At 39.9% G+C, this 15,602-nt stretch overlaps 1 protein-coding gene across 4 annotated transcripts in view; it reads left to right on the top strand.

Annotated features, from left to right (window-relative positions):
- Nucleotides 1-7,019: 7,019 nt before the first annotated feature.
- Nucleotides 7,020-15,602, top strand: part of TP53BP1 (tumor protein p53 binding protein 1) — a 68,946-nt gene continuing 60,363 nt past the window's right edge. For all 4 annotated transcript variants that reach the window (XM_024732521.1, XM_024732524.1, XM_024732525.1 and 1 more), the window contains exons 1-4: nt 7,020-7,139; nt 7,713-7,897; nt 8,179-8,272; nt 8,501-8,585. In XM_024732521.1, coding sequence (XP_024588289.1) covers nt 7,133-7,139; nt 7,713-7,897; nt 8,179-8,272; nt 8,501-8,585 — 371 coding nt within the window. In that variant the 5' untranslated portion in view covers nt 7,020-7,132. The remainder of the gene's footprint in view (nt 7,140-7,712; nt 7,898-8,178; nt 8,273-8,500; nt 8,586-15,602) is intronic.

The following is a 15,602-nucleotide window of genomic DNA, read 5'->3' on the forward strand; positions in this document are numbered from 1 at the left end:
TGCGCAGGCTTCTCATTGTGGTGGCCTCTCCTGATGTGGAGCACGGGCTCCAGGCTCACGGACTTCAATAGTTGTGGTGCACGGGCTTAGTTGCTCTGCAGCATGTGGGATCTTCCCGGTCCAGGACTCAAACCCGTGTCCCCTGAATTGGCAGGCGGATTCCTAACCACTGTGCCACCAGGGAAGTCCTATAATAGGTTTATAATACTTTTCACAGAAATAATACATAAAAAGCAAACAAACAAAAAATAAAGAAAACATTTTTAATCTTACAGTACAGTACCTTGAAAAGTACAGTACACCAACTTGCAAACAGGGACTGGCATCGAGTGAACAGGCAAGAAGAGTTAACTGCCTAGTGGAGGGAGAGGAGGTGGAAGATGGTAGAGCTGAAGAATTGTCAGCAATAGGAGACGGAGGGCAAGCTGCAATTTCACTCGTGCATGACGTTGTTGGCACAGTTTCTGGTTCCTTGCTGGAACCAGAGGCACGTTCGCATCTTTGAAAGCTTGCAGCTTGAAGGTTCATATGTAGGAGACTTAACTGTAGTACACGTGTGTAGTGCCTCTAGTAAGAAAATAGAATTTCCAAGCACCCCACTTGGCTCCTAAAGAACTACAACCTCTTTATACCCTCTAAAATTAACCACTAGGCCTGACTTAAATGTATATATATATTTATTTATTTATCATTTATTTATTTTGGCTGTGCTGGATCTTAGTTGCGGCACGTGAACTCTTGTGGCATGCATGTGGGATCTAGTTCCCCGACCAGGGATCGAACCTGGGCCCCCTGCATTGGGTGTGCCGAGTCTTACCCACTGGACCACCAGGGAAGTCCCTAGGCCTGACCTTTATTGAATCAGATAATTTCTTTATTATTTTTTTATGATTTAGGTATGCATCTTTATTAAAATTTAGTTTTGTCTCATTGAAAAACTTTTTTATTATAGTAAAATACACATAACATAAACTTTACCATTTTAAACATTTTAAAGTGTACAGTTCAGTGGCATTAAGTACATTCACACTGTTGTGCAGCCATCACCACCATCTCGCTCCAGAACTTTTACATCTTTCCAAACTGAAACTCTGTGCTTATTAAACAATAAGTCCATATTCCTCCCTTCCTCCAGCCTTTGGAAACCACTGTTCTACTTTCTGTCTCTGTAGATTTGCCTATTCCAGGTATATAAATGGAATATAAATGGAATCATACAATATGTGTCCTTTTGTATCTGGCTTATTTCACTTAGCACGTTTTCAAGGTTCATCCATGTTGTAGCATGTTGGTAACACTCTTGATTCTTATTCTGTAGTACTGGCCTCCAGGAAATTAGGGATTGGAAAGAAAAACTGAGAGGGAGGACAAGAGCCAGGAACTCTGGAGTCATGAGATGAGAATTTTATTTTATTTTTTAAATTTATTGTTTTTTAATTTATTTTTTATTGAGGTAACATTGGTTTACAACATAAGTTTCATGTGTACAACATTATATTTCTACTTCTGTATACCCTACCGAGTGCTCACCACCAAAAGTTTAGTTTCCATCTGTCACCATACAGTTGACCCCCTTAGCCACTTTGTCTTTACCCAACCCCTTCCCCTTTGGTAACCCCTACTCTGTTCTCTTTATCTATGTGTTTGTTTGGCTTGTTCATTTATTTTTTGTTTGTTTGTTTGTTCCTGTGGTATATGTCTCTCTCCATCTGACTATATTTTCATCCATTCATCTGTTCATGGGCACTTAGCTTGTTTACAGGATGAGAATTTTAAAGAGGAGGGAATCAGCAACACTATCAAACATGATAGAGGTCAAAGCTAATAAGATAACTTGATAAGAAATTTTCAGAATCAGTTATTAACAAACATTTTTAGAGTAACTGCTTTGTTCTAGGCACTAGATTTATGGAGGTTAAAGCTAGATTGCAAAGGATTATGGAGTTACTGGTATGGAGAAAGCAGAATTTGGAGGGCAACGACAAAAGAAAGGCCTGGAGCTTGATAAAGAAGTGGAGTGGAGGGGAGATGCTACTAGAATGTGGAATTTGAATACTTCTATAAGGAGAGGGAATGAGCCAGAGAAGGTAAAATGGCAGGCCCCATCAGTATTCAGATAGACAAGGATTCCATTTTGTTCCCCCCTCATACCACAACCTTCTGTTTCTACCTCTCTCTTTCCAGGTAAGCAGCTTCTGGTGGAGTTGAGCTCTTTGGATTAAACATTTGGAAAGGTGGAGTCACAATTGTGCTTGGTGTTGTGTGTTTGAGAGACTCGGGTTGATAAGAGGGCCTCCAGCTAACTGGTTGGTTGGAAAATTAAGCAACCTTGAAGGGGTGGCAGTGTGCTGCCTTGGTGGGGTTCTGCTAATGTGCCTCCAGGGCCTTATCTATATTTTGGTGTGGCAAAGTTGGGGCTCTGGAAATGTTTGAAAAGTGGGTTAAACTGAACAAGGATGATAAACAAAATGTGATATATACCTACAATGGAATATTATTCAGGCTTTAAAAGGTAGGAAATTCTAACACATGCTATTAAAATTACAACATGGATATACCTTGGGGATATTATGCTAAGTGAAATAAGCCAGACACAAAAGGACAAATATTGTATGAGTCCATTTGTGTGAGGTACCCAGAGTAGACAAATTCATGGAGACAGAAAGTAGAAGGGTGGTTGCCAAGGGCTGGAGGGAGAGGGGAATGGGGAAATAAATGTTGAATGGGTACAGAGTTTTAGTTTGGGAGGATAAAAAAGTTCTGGAGATGGATGGTGGTGATGGTTGCATGTCAATGCAGTTAATGCCGCTAAACTGCACATTTAAAAATGGTTAAGGCGGTAAATTTCATGTTATGTATATTTTACCACACTAAAAAAAAGCATAGGGGGGGCTTCCCTGGTGGCGCAGTGGTTGAGAGTCAGCCTGCCGATGCAGGGGACACGGGTTCGTGCCCCGGTCCGGGAAGATCCCACATGCCGCGGAGCGGTTGGGCCCGTGAGCCATGGCCGCTGAGCCTGCGCATCCGGAGCCTGTGCTCCGCAATGGGAGAGGCCACAACAGTGAGAGGCCTGCGTAACGCAAAATAAAAAGAATCGGAGCCATGTGGCAAAATGTTAACGACATGTGAATCTAGGTGAAAGGGTTTATGAGAGATCATTATACTGTTTTTTTATTATACTATTTTTGTAACTTTTCTGTTGCTCTGAAATTTTTTTCAAAATAAAAAGTTTACTTAATATTAACAGGAGGACGTTCTGTAGAGGTAAGGTATAGACCAGTTAGAATTGCTTCCACTGCAGGGATTGCAGGTACCTAGTAAGCATATAAGCCTGGTGTTAAGAAGCTAATATAGTATCATAGGCAATTATTGACTACCTTAGGCAATTTATTTTCACATTTTAATCATGTCATCACCTTTTTGTTGACTTAACTTCTTCATAAGGATGTGGAATTGACAACTTTTCATTTTTCTCCTCTGTTTTCTTCATATTATTTTAATTATTATGAATTTCTAGAACACTAGGGACACCCATATTTAGTATTCAAATAAAAATACAAAAAGAACAAAAAAAGTTTTGTATCAACTGTTTTGCCATTTCTTTGTCACTGTTCTCCTCCATCATGGATATATAAAACCTCTGCAGTTAGACAGACTGGGTTCTCACAGATTCTGAGACATCGTGCAAATTATGTCATCTCTCTAAGCCTTAGTGTCCTCATCTGTAACCCTCAAAGAGGAGGCTTTTGGGTGAGAAAATGAATGTAAAACAGAGCAGAATAGGGACTTCCCTGGTGGCGCAGTGGTTGAGAATCCGCCTGCCAATGCAGGGGACATGGGTTCGTGCCCTGGTCCAGGCAGATCCCACATGCCACGGAGCAACGAAGCCCGAGAGCCACAACTACTGAGCCTGCACTCTAGAGCCCGCAAGCTACAACCACTGAAGGCCGCGCGCCTAGAGCCCGTGCTCTGCAACAAGAGTAAGCCACCGCAATTAGAAGCCCGCGCACCACAACGAAGAATAACCCCTGCTTGCTGCAACTAGAGAAAGCCCGCATGCAGCAACAAAGACCCAACGCAGCCAAAAATAAATAAATAAATAAACAAACCAACAAAAAAACCCAGAGCACAATACCTGCCACATAGTATAAATGTAATACATGTTAATAATGAATTATATCATTGGTATATGACTGGGCGTGATTGTTTAGGTCCAAGTGCAGCAGAAGGCAGCCTAGGGGTCAGAATAATTCTATGTTAGATATAAGTCAGTTTGTAATACTTTAATATTGCAGCTTAAAAGGGATATGTGATAGTTTATCATTAAATTTAGTACTTATCCTCAGTAAAGTTCTCTGCCACTGAGCTTCAAAACTATGAGTTTCCAGAGGAAAACCGTGAAGCAAATGTAAAGATTGGTGAATAGTGTCTGTGAGGTAGGGTTAAACCATCTGGGGTTCTTTTACTTAGAGAAGTCTGTGAGGAGACCTCAGAAAAAGACTATTAAACTAAGTATGTAGTATTTATGTTCATTGTTTGATTGGTAGAATTATTGGAACAGATGACATGATCCCAGCCTTAGGAGAATTTGTCCAGGTTTTAAACTTGCCGATTAAAGACAATATGAATGGGACTTCCCTGGTGGTCCAGTGGCTAAGACTCTGCTCCCAATGCAGGGGGCCTGGGTTCAATCCCTGGTCGGAGAACTAGATCCCGCATGCATGCTGCAACTGAGAAGCCCACGTGCCAAAACTAAGACCTGGCGCAGTCTAAATCAATAAATGAATATTTAAAAACGAGGATCCTAATGTAATACAAATTTAAAAAATGAGATAACGAATAAGATATTCTAAAAAAAGAATTTAGGTTAGATAACTAGAAGAAAATTTTCAGGCAATGAGGTCTGTTAAACTTCAAAGTGAGTTAACATAGTGTCTGATGGAATTTTCTGACGGAATTTTCTCCTCTGGAGGGCTTTAGAGGTAGATTAGATTTCTCAGAGGTGGTCTAGGTAAAGATGCACCTGTAGATAGGCAGATATGCTGATGGTCCTTTGCAGTCTAAGAGTCAATAAAGGACTTTGACTCACCTGACTCTAATCAGTCACAGCCTCAGTGGGTAACCATCCTGCCTGCATTTTCTGATCTTTTTGGGTAATTTAATGATTAATTTCATTATCATCCTGCTTAACAAGGAATTCACAGTTTTGTTTTGGTTTTTTTAAAGCTCTTGTTCTATTTAGTAATGGGAATGGCTCAGGCTCATTTATTTATTTTTAGTCATAGTTTTTAGTATATAGTTTTATAAGTTTTGACAAACATACAGTTGTTTGTCAAATGAGCAAGAAAGCCTGCTTATTTATGTCTTGCTTGGTGATGGGAAATGCAGTAGCAGGACAGAGAAGGGAAAAATATACTGACTTTGGGGAATTTTTATGGTAATCAAGGTCAAGATTTGTCACATCAGGACCTGATTGTTGGTGTCCTCTCACATCGAACAGATGAATTCACTTTGTCTACCGAGTGTAGTCAATATTGACCTTACCTGTTTTTTTCAGGATTAAATTTATTTGGTCACTGGTATTCTGTAGCATTGGTTGGGGGGGGGGGAAGAGAGGAATCAATTATAAATGATTTCAAGATTAAGAAGTGGGATGTGTCTCTGTGTTCTCCATTCCACTTATTGCTCCACTCATAAAACATTCTGGGGACCCTAATTATATTCTAGTTATAGCAACAATAGATTCTAGATTTTTCAGGAAAGTTTCATTTCAAAGATTCTGTCCTTTTGTTCCCATAAGTAACATATACTGAGATGACATGCTTTGATAGGGAGAACATTCGTTGGTAGGAAGCTCCACTTCAGCTTAGCCTATATCAGGTATTGAATTGGTTATTTACAGAATTGGAGAATCATGGTTGGGCTGTGCTTAAGTCATTCTGAGGCTGGGGTAGAGAGAGAAAATTACTTCCTATTGAATGCCTACTATGTATATGCCTGGCGGTGTGCTCGGTGCTTTCCCTATTGACAGCTGCTCTGGCTAGAATTCCATCCCAGATCCAACCACCACTTAAAAACAAAAATCAACACCCCCTGCAAAAAAACCCAGAAACAAAACCATATTCCTCATGGAGCCTCTTTCATTAATACAAGTCACAGCTGCCACACCCTCCATAAGACTGCGGCACCATAATTAGGATAATAGACTCTCAAGGCTTCGAGGGACCTTTGAGGTCATCCAGTTAAAGGGGCGGCAGCTGTTCTCTTCACCACCGAGTCTGACAGTTACTGTGCTCAATTGTCTCAACCGGACGTGCAAAACATGTCTGGGTCTATGGTCTCTGTAGGCTGCAATTCCACAAAAGATAGGTCAACGATAAGCAAATGTGAAGCTTCAACTACGACGTTTCAGACTGGAAAGGGCAATGGGGAAAAATATGGCTTACCGGGGCCCTCAGACAATGTAAATGGAAAAAAAAAAATTTTTTTTTTTAAAGAACTGTTAGAGACGTAATGTGAAGCCCTTGAATTCGCGTAGAGGCCTACAAAAGGGATCCTGATTGACCCGGTAAACCCCAAAGAGTCCTCTCTCTTCAGTTTCACTAGCTCTGAAATTCTAGCCATCCTGGATCCTCTTTGCCCTTTTATTAGAAAGCCGGGAAACCCTCTCCTTTTCCACGGAAGAGGGTGAGAGAAGGGGCCTTATGGTGCATGAACGATAGAAAATTGGTCTTTTCTCTTATGTCTGACTAGTGGTACAAACAACCGTCCTGGAGGCAGGGGAATATATTTCACGCCCTCTCAAGGTCCCTTCGGTTCAAGGATACTGTCATTCTCCGGCTGTATTAGAGGTACGGCCTGCAACGTCCAGGCTGCCATGGAAACACGCCGCCGTGTTCCTTTTTCTTACGTGGGGCGGGGCACTCCGCCCAGCCACCAATCATCCACAGGTTTTCTTGAGTGGCGGGCAGCAGCAGCGAATGGGCGAGCCGATACCGCGTGACGCGACGGGAAAGGGGGAGTTCGCGGCCCGTGGCGGCGGTGGCTACAGCGTCGACCTAGGGATCGAGCTGGAGGGACCTCGGGAGCGTGCGGAGATCTCTAGCTGGAGCGCGAGGGACCTCCCGCCGGGATGCCTGGTACTGTTTGGAGAAAAGTGGGGGAGTAGTAGGCTCTGAAGGCTTGGGTTTCGGGTCTGAAGGGGATGGCCGACCGGAGGGGGCGGGGTGGCAAGCATGGCGGCGGTGACAGGGAAAGGGTTGGAGGGCCCTGAGGAGGGGGTGGGGTAGCCCTAGCTGGAAAGGCTGGGTGGTCGTGAGGAAGCGTGAAGGCCTGTGGGGGTTAAAACGAGCAGAGATTACAAAGAAGCCTTTTGCGGGGTGGTAGAGGCGCCAGAAGGACGTAGGGAGAGTTGTGGGGGATGGAAAAAGGGGCGGGGAGAGAAAAGGTTAGGAAGGAGGGGAAAGGGTGTCTACGGGAAGGTGATGGAAGGGGGAGAGAAGGATAGGCAGGCTGATTGTAAATAACGAGGAAATCGGGCCTTGGAAGGTATGATAGGAAAGTGATTGCAGCGATTATAATGTTCTAATTGGAAGAGTCCTACACTGGTCCCCTTTTCCAGGTCTTGTACTTCTGCCTCATTATTTAAGCTCAGACTGCATGAGGAAGGCTAGTGGGTTACACAGAACTGATCTTTTGTTATTCCATTCCAGGGGAGCAGATGGACCCCACTGGAAGTCAGTTGGAGTCAGATTTCTCTCAGCAAGACACTCCTTGCCTGATCATTGAAGATTCTCAGCCTGAAAGCCAGGTTCTAGACGATGATTCTGGTTCTCGCTTCAGTATGCTATCTCGACACCTTCCTAATCTACAGACGCACAAAGAGAACCCTGTGTTGGTGAGTGATAGGTTGCTTGGAAATGATTGAGTAGATTTTTTTTTTTTCCCTAATCTAGACCAAGCTGCAAAGTAAGTACTTAGGAGATCACTATCTTTTGGATAAAGTTGGCTGGAAAATAAAATCATTTTCACAAAAATATGTATCATTTTGGATTACTTCATATATAGTATATTATGAAATGTATATTTCATATTATGTACATATGTATGTATACATTATGAATGTATATTTTGTATGTATATTTTCTGGGATGTATATTATATATGTATATTTTCTAGGATGTTGTGTCCAATAGTGAACAAACAGCTGGAGAAGAACAAGGAGACAGTAATAGTGGCTTCAATGAACAACTGAAAGAAAACAAAGCTGCAGGTGAGGTCCATTTTGCAAGGGTGCTCTTGTTGGAGCTGGGTGGATATAAACATTATGTGGTTGTGGTGAATGTATGTAAGGAAGTCTGGCACAGTATCTGGTGCACAGGTACTCAAAAGGTTGGTTTTCTAATGTAGCTGATTAGATTGGTATTGTCTGCATTCTTGAATTTGTATTACAGTTTGGTGGTAAATGCCTTTTCTGCTAATATCCTCTTATTTTTTTCAGAGTCTATGGATTCTTCTCATTTGGACACATGTGGTTCCATCAGTCAGGTCATTGAACAGTTACCTCAGCCAAATAGGACAAGCAGGTATACTAGTGTTTGAAGGAATTTATTTAAGTGTATTAGTGGATCAGTTTTTTTTATCTGTACCTGTTGTCTCATTCCAAGGATAAAAGGATTAATCTTATTTTTGTGAATTAGGGAGTGGGATTTGAGAATTGTATTAACTAGCATTCTGTTGGTACTGATAGCTGGAATCTCTTTTGTGAGGTGGTAACATTTTTTTGCACCTACGTTATTCAGATTGTGATCTACCTTGTGCATGTGAAACAAGCATTCCTTATTCTTAGCTTGGATATGACTTATTACTAGAAAAAATAATCAAAAAATATTTAGGTATATTATCAAAACAGTTAAGCATGGTTTCTACCTACCAACCAAAGAACCTTGCCAGTTTTAGACCCAGAATGTTTAATTCATACCCTAAACTGTATTCAGTTTTTACTTTGTCTCCTGTATATCTTTACATTGTCCATTTATTGAGTTTATCCTCTATGTTGGGCACTAGATGGGATGTTTGATATATACTGCCATTTAATTTCATCCTTAAAGCAGTTGTACGATGAACACATTATGTTACTTCCCTTACTTAGGAGGGGAAGTGTTAGGCAACGAAGTTAAAAACCTTGCTCTAGAATGCATTGCTAGTAAGTGACAGAGCTGGGCTTTGAGTCCTTCTGACTCAAGTGCCTCTCTTTCTTTTTTACTATTCAATACCCAAATTCTCCTAAGATCAAAGGAGAACGTAGGAGTCTTGGGGGTGGTGGAATAGAAAAGGGAGGTAGTCAGAGAGGAGGATGTTAATATGAGGTGAAAGACTAGGGTTTTATCTCAAAAATAAGTGCTTTTTTGTGTGTGCATGTTTGTGTTCTATTTAATACTCTGTGTTCCCACTTAAATTTTTTCTCTCAAATCATCAGTTGGATGCTTTAGAACAATCCCCAAATTGGTGGACTTATTTTGGCCCTCAGGTGGGTTCTAGTTGGCCCACACATAGTTGTAAAATATATTTGAATTAGTTGATAGAATTTAAAAATAGGGAAATTTCACATAGAACTTAGATTTCCAGCTTCTGGGATTACTAGGCCGGAAGTAATGCAACTGTTGTATTATTGGCAGCAGTTGGCGGGAGCTGTGATTAGCCAGCCTCTGCTTAGATAGGGCATGAGTGCTATGGTCTGTCATAGTGCCTGTAACTCACTGTTGTATTTGGACACTGAGGCCAGGTATTCTTTTTTCATTTATCCTAGGGCTTGTGCTTTTGTTCTTAAACCCAGCCACTTAACTCATTTATGTTACCTTTCTTTGCTTTTTGTAGGCATTTAAGTTTTTGTGATACCTCTTTAGGAACATGTGCCAGGCTTATCTGTGTTTTTGTGGCTCGGCATCTGAGTTTGAACCAGTGGGGACAGAATGCATGTGTACCCCTTGTTATAAATTAATGGTACTGTTTGAGAAGTCTCATGCTACTTCTTTTCCCTTTTTGCCTCAAGGTGTTGCTCTTTCCTTAAAAAAAACACTTGAATGCTTACATTTAGTAAACGTGCAGGCACTGTGGTAGGTGTTTTAAAGCATGTTTGCCATTATGGAGCTTACAATTTAATAGGGGAAGCAGATGTTAAATAATTACATAAATAGCTATTCAGTGAGAACTGTGATCATTGTAAAGAGGAAAAAAATAATATATAACCTAACATGGGGGATAAGGGAAAACCTCTTTGAGAAGGATGATCTAAACTATAAATACAAATTTGTTAGGCATAGTTGAAGGGCTGGGGAGAAGTGTGGCATGTGGGAGGAGGAGCTTTCCAAACACAGGGAGCAGCATGTGTAAAGGCCACGAAAACCGCAGAGAATGTGGGGTTGATTCCAAAAGGGGTTGACTTCAAAGCACATGTATACTGATATCTTTATGTTGTCTTTATTTATTAATGCAGATATTTTGAAAAAGACTGTTTGTGAACTTTTATATATCATAAAATTCCAAAAGATCTTCCTCTCTTATCTAATGTCCTATTGTGATGTAAGCCTGTGGTCCTAAACATGAAGTGTCCTAAAATATGATGCTGAGGATATTTTTATTTCCCTGTTAAACATTTGAGAAAATTGAGGTGATTGTAGATTCACATGCATTTGTAAAAAATAATAGAGATTCTTTGTGTACTTTTCCCAGTTTCCCCCAATGGTACCACTTTGCAAAACTATAGTATACTTTCACAACCAGAATATTAACATTGATAAAATCCAATGAACTTATTCACATTTCCCTAGTTTTACTTGTACTTATGTGTGTGTATTAATTTTTATACAGCTTAATCACCTGTGTAGGTTTATCCACCACTGAGGTCAAAATGCCGAACAGGAGCTCCAGTGTTGCCCTTTTATAACCACACCCACCTCCCTCTCCTGCACATGAACCTCTGGCAACCGCTAATTAAGACCATCCTTTGGGGAATTCCCTGGTGGTCCAGTGGGTAGGACTCTGTGCTTTCACTGCTGAGGGTGTGGGTTCGATCCCTGGGTGGGGAACTAAGATCCAGGAAGCCGTGCAGTGGGACCAAAAAAAAAAAGATCATTCTCCACTGGTAAAGTTTTGTCATTTAAAATGTTATATAAATAGGATCATACAGTATATAATCTTTGGGGATTGGCTTTTTTCAATTAGCATAAGTCCCAGGAGATCCATCTGAGTTGTTGCATGTATCAGTGGTTTGTTCCTTCTTATTGCTGAGTAGTGTTCCATGGTATGGATGTACCACAATTTGTTTAACCATTTGCCTATCGAAGGAAATCTGGGTTGATTCTAGTTTTTGGCTAATGTAAATAAAGCTGCTATGAAGATTTGCATACAGGTTTTTGTAAGTCTTCATATCTCTAGGATAAATGGCCAGGTGGGCAATTGCTGGGTCATATGGTAGTTGCCTGTTCAGTTTTTTTAAGAAACTGCTGAACTGTTTTCTAGAGTGGCTGTATCGTTTTACAGTCCCACTAGCAGTGTATGAGACATCCGATTTCTCTCCATTCTCACCAGCATTTGGTGTTGTCACTATTTTTTATTTTAGCCATTCTGATAAGTGTGTGATGATATCTCACTGAGGTTTTAATTTGCATTTCCCTAATGGCTAATGATGTTGAACATCTTTTCATGTGCTTCTCTGCCATCTGTACATCCTCTTCAAGGAAATGTCTGTTTATGTCTTTTGCCTATTTTCTAACTGGATTTTTTTTATTGTGTTTTGAGACTTCTTTATATATTCTATATATTAGTCCTTTGTAGCATATGTGGTTTGCAAATATTTTTCTCCTACTCTGTAGCTTGTCTTTTCATCCTCTTAAGAGGCTTTTTCCATAGAGCATGTTTTTAATTTTGATGAGATCTGTTAATTTTTCTTTTTTTTTTTTGCGGTACACGGGCCTCTCACTGTTGTGGCCTCTCCCGTTGCAAAGCACAGGCTCCGGATGCACAGGCTCACGACCATGGCTCACGTGGCTCCGCGGCATGTGGGATCTTCCCAGACCGGGGCACGAACCCGTGTCCCCTGCATCGGCAGGCGGACTCTCAGCCACTGCGCCACCAGGGAAGCCCTGTTAAATATTTTTAGGAGTGATATAAATACATAATTTTTTTTAAAAAGAACTTATGGAAAGCAAAGAGTCCATTCCCACCATTGGTCCCCTTTCACAGAGGTAATGCTCTTTAAGTGTTTGTGCTTTTATTTCTTTGGGAGGTTATCTTCCTAGCTCTTAATACTGTTGTAAAACTAAGTAACACTGTTGTATTACCATTTCTTGTTTTATCAAATTAAGACACTTGAGTTCCATAATGAAAGATGAGGTTTTAACTCACAACAACATTCTCCTAATTTTTGATGATAATTGTTTTATTTCTTTCATTGGCTACTTCTGTATTTCTAAACAATATATTTAAACCTTTGTTTTCTTTTTCCATCAGTTTTGGATAGTGGAGAAAAGTTTAATATCAGTACTATTTTTTGTCTATAATTGGATTAATTTCAAGCCTCTTCTGATTCACCTAATCATTCTAATTAAATATTTATTATTTCCTATATGCCAAGCACTGTTGAGTTTTGGGGATACAAAGTGATCAGAAGAGATAAGAAACCCTAGACCTTAATGGAGCTTACATTCTGGTATGGGATATAGCAATACATGATAGATAAGTGAAAATATATAGTATCTTAGACTCTGATAGGGCTGAAGAGAAAAATAAAGCAGAGAAGGGGATGGGAAACATCAAAGGAATTGCAAGTTTAGGTAGGGTGACTTAGGGGATGCTTTAGTGATGTGACATTTGACTAAAAATCTTAAGTAAGTGATCTCTGCTATTATTTGGGATAAATGTAATCCATGCATAGAGAACAGCAAATGCAAAAGCCCTGAGAGAAGCATGTGCCTGGAATAATTGAGAAATGACAAGGAGGTTAGTGTGGCTGGCATGGAGTGCTTGAGAGGAGTGAGAGAAGAGGTCAGGGAAGTAAAGAGGGAACCAGAATGTATAAAGCCTTATGGATCATTGTGAGGAATTTGGCTGTTACTCTTAGGAAAATATTTAACGGTTTTGAGCAGAGGAATGACATGATCTGACTTAGATTTAAACAGGATCACTCTGGCTGCTGGATCAAGAATAGACTGAAGAGTATACAATTTTTATTTGTCCATTATACCTCGATAAAGCTGGGAAAAATAAAAATTAAAAAAAAAAAGCTCTTCAGATTAAATTTAAAAAGGAATAGTCTGAAGGGAGAGCAAGGGTAGAGTCAGGAAGACCTACTAGGAGACTACTGAAATAATTTAGGCAAAATGTGACAGTGGCTAGACCAGAGTAGAAGTGGATGAGGAGTGGCAAGATTCTGGGTTTTTGAAAATATGATTCAAAGATAGATTGGATGTGAAGTATGCAAGAGATGAAGGAGGTAACAGTGATTCCATGTTTTTCATTTGGGAACTAGAAGAATGGAGTTTCTGTTAATTGAGATGAGAAGACTGCAGGGGAAGGTCAGTTATAGACCTGTTACAGTTGAGCTGCCTTTTCAATTGCCAGTTGGAGGCAGTTGACAATGTGAATGTCTGGAGAAGGTCTAAGCTGGAGATTTAAAATTCCAGAGTCATAAGCATATGGATGATGTTCAAAGCCATGAGTCTGGATAAGATCACTAAGGGGGTGAGTTGTAGGTGAAGAAGAGGTCCAAGGACTCACTGTGCCTACGAGCATTAGGAACTTGAAGAAAACCACCAAAAGAGACTGACGTGTGTGGTTTGTGCTGTCTTTCATTTGCTCTTCTACTTTTTGTCATACACACTCTTGACTTTCTTTCCCTATGTTTCCTGAGGTCAGGCATCTGGTCCTCCCACTTGTGTAGGTAACATTCTATTTTATATTTGTGGAAGTCTTTATTCAGTCCTTTTTTCTCTTCCTTGGATCATGGTCCCTAACTTTGCAAATTTATGTTTTCTTCTCTTTTATGCTTATTAAACTTATGCTTAATGGTCTTTATATGAAATGTTACAGGAGGCAAAAATGTCATCTATAATTCTGCCACCCAGAGGCTAATTGCTGTAAACATTTTGGCTTATTTTCCCTGTTGTTTTTTGTTGTTGTTGTGCATTTGATATACATAGTTGACACATGGGAAGTAAAAGTTCGTGTGTTTCCTGACCTTTTTGCTTAACAACATGAGCAATTAATTTCCCCTGCAATTAAATAACTAAATAACATTTGCCCCTAGTTTTTTATTTTAAAAGTTTAAACCCACAGTAGAGATGAAAAGATACTATGCATTTTTTCAAAAGATACTATGCATTTTTCTGTGTGTGTGTATAAAATATACTGTTTTGAAACAAAGTTGCAGAAATCATAGTTCCCCTCAAATACTTTAGCATTCATCCCCTAAGAAAAATATTATCCTATACTATCATAATACCCTTATCACACCTAAGAAAATATCGATTCTGTAAAACCTAGTAATAAGTGCATATTCAGATTTTCCAGGTTGTCTCAAAGATGGCTTTATTTTATATATATATATATATATTTTTTTTATCCAGTATCCAATCCAGATTATGGTTTACATGTTGCATTTGGTTGTTTTGAACATTTTTAATGGCTGCATAAATTCCATTTTATGGATTATGAAATTAGTTAATCATTTACCTACTGTTGGGCTTACAGTAGGTTGTTAGTCACAGTGAACTTCGAAAGTAAGTTTGTATAAGGATCTCATATTTCAAATTATTTTTTACAGTTGAAATTACTAGGTGTGAACATTTTTTAGAGATCTTGATACATATTTCCCAGTTGTTCTGCAGAAAGGTTCTATTAGTTTATACTCTCATAAACAGTATGTGATAATGCTAATCTCACCTCAGGTTTGGGCAGCACTGAATAGTAGTACAGTATTTACAGTTTTTCTTTTCTAATTTGATTGGCAACAAGTGGTTTCTCTGATTTCTTACATTTTTTTTTTTTTTCGCGGTACGCGGGCTTCTCACTGTTGTGGCCTCTCCCTTTGCGGAGCACAGGCTCTGGATGCGCAGGCTCAGCGGCCATGGCTCACGGGCCTAGCCGCTCCGCGGCATGTGGGATCTTCCCAGACCGGGGCCCCAACCCGCGTCCCCTGCTTCGGCAGGTGGACTCTCAACCACTGCGCCACCAGGGAAGCCCTGATTTCTTACATGTTTAAAGATACTTGTATTTCTTTTTTTTGTGAGCTGTCTTTTCTGTTGTTTGTTTATTCATATCTTGAGCTTCTTCTTACGAGTTCCTTGTATATTATGGAGACTATTCTTTTGTTATATTGTTGCAGATATTTTTTCCTAATTGTTATGTGTGTTTTGTTTATCGTTTTTTGACCTGTGATGTCTTCTTTTCAATACACAGACCTCTTACCTGAATTTTTTTCAGCCACTGTGGTTCTATGTTATGTAGTCTAAGAATTTTTACTAAAATTCTTTTGTGAACTGTGTTCTATTAAATAGATTTTTTTTTTTTTTTTTTTTTTTTTTTTTTTGTTACGCGGGCCTCTC

The sequence above is a fragment of the Neophocaena asiaeorientalis genome, unplaced genomic scaffold, assembly GCF_003031525.2.
Source record: "Neophocaena asiaeorientalis asiaeorientalis breed wild unplaced genomic scaffold, Neophocaena_asiaeorientalis_V1.1 scaffold119, whole genome shotgun sequence".
NCBI classification, from domain to species: Eukaryota; Metazoa; Chordata; class Mammalia; order Artiodactyla; family Phocoenidae; genus Neophocaena; species Neophocaena asiaeorientalis.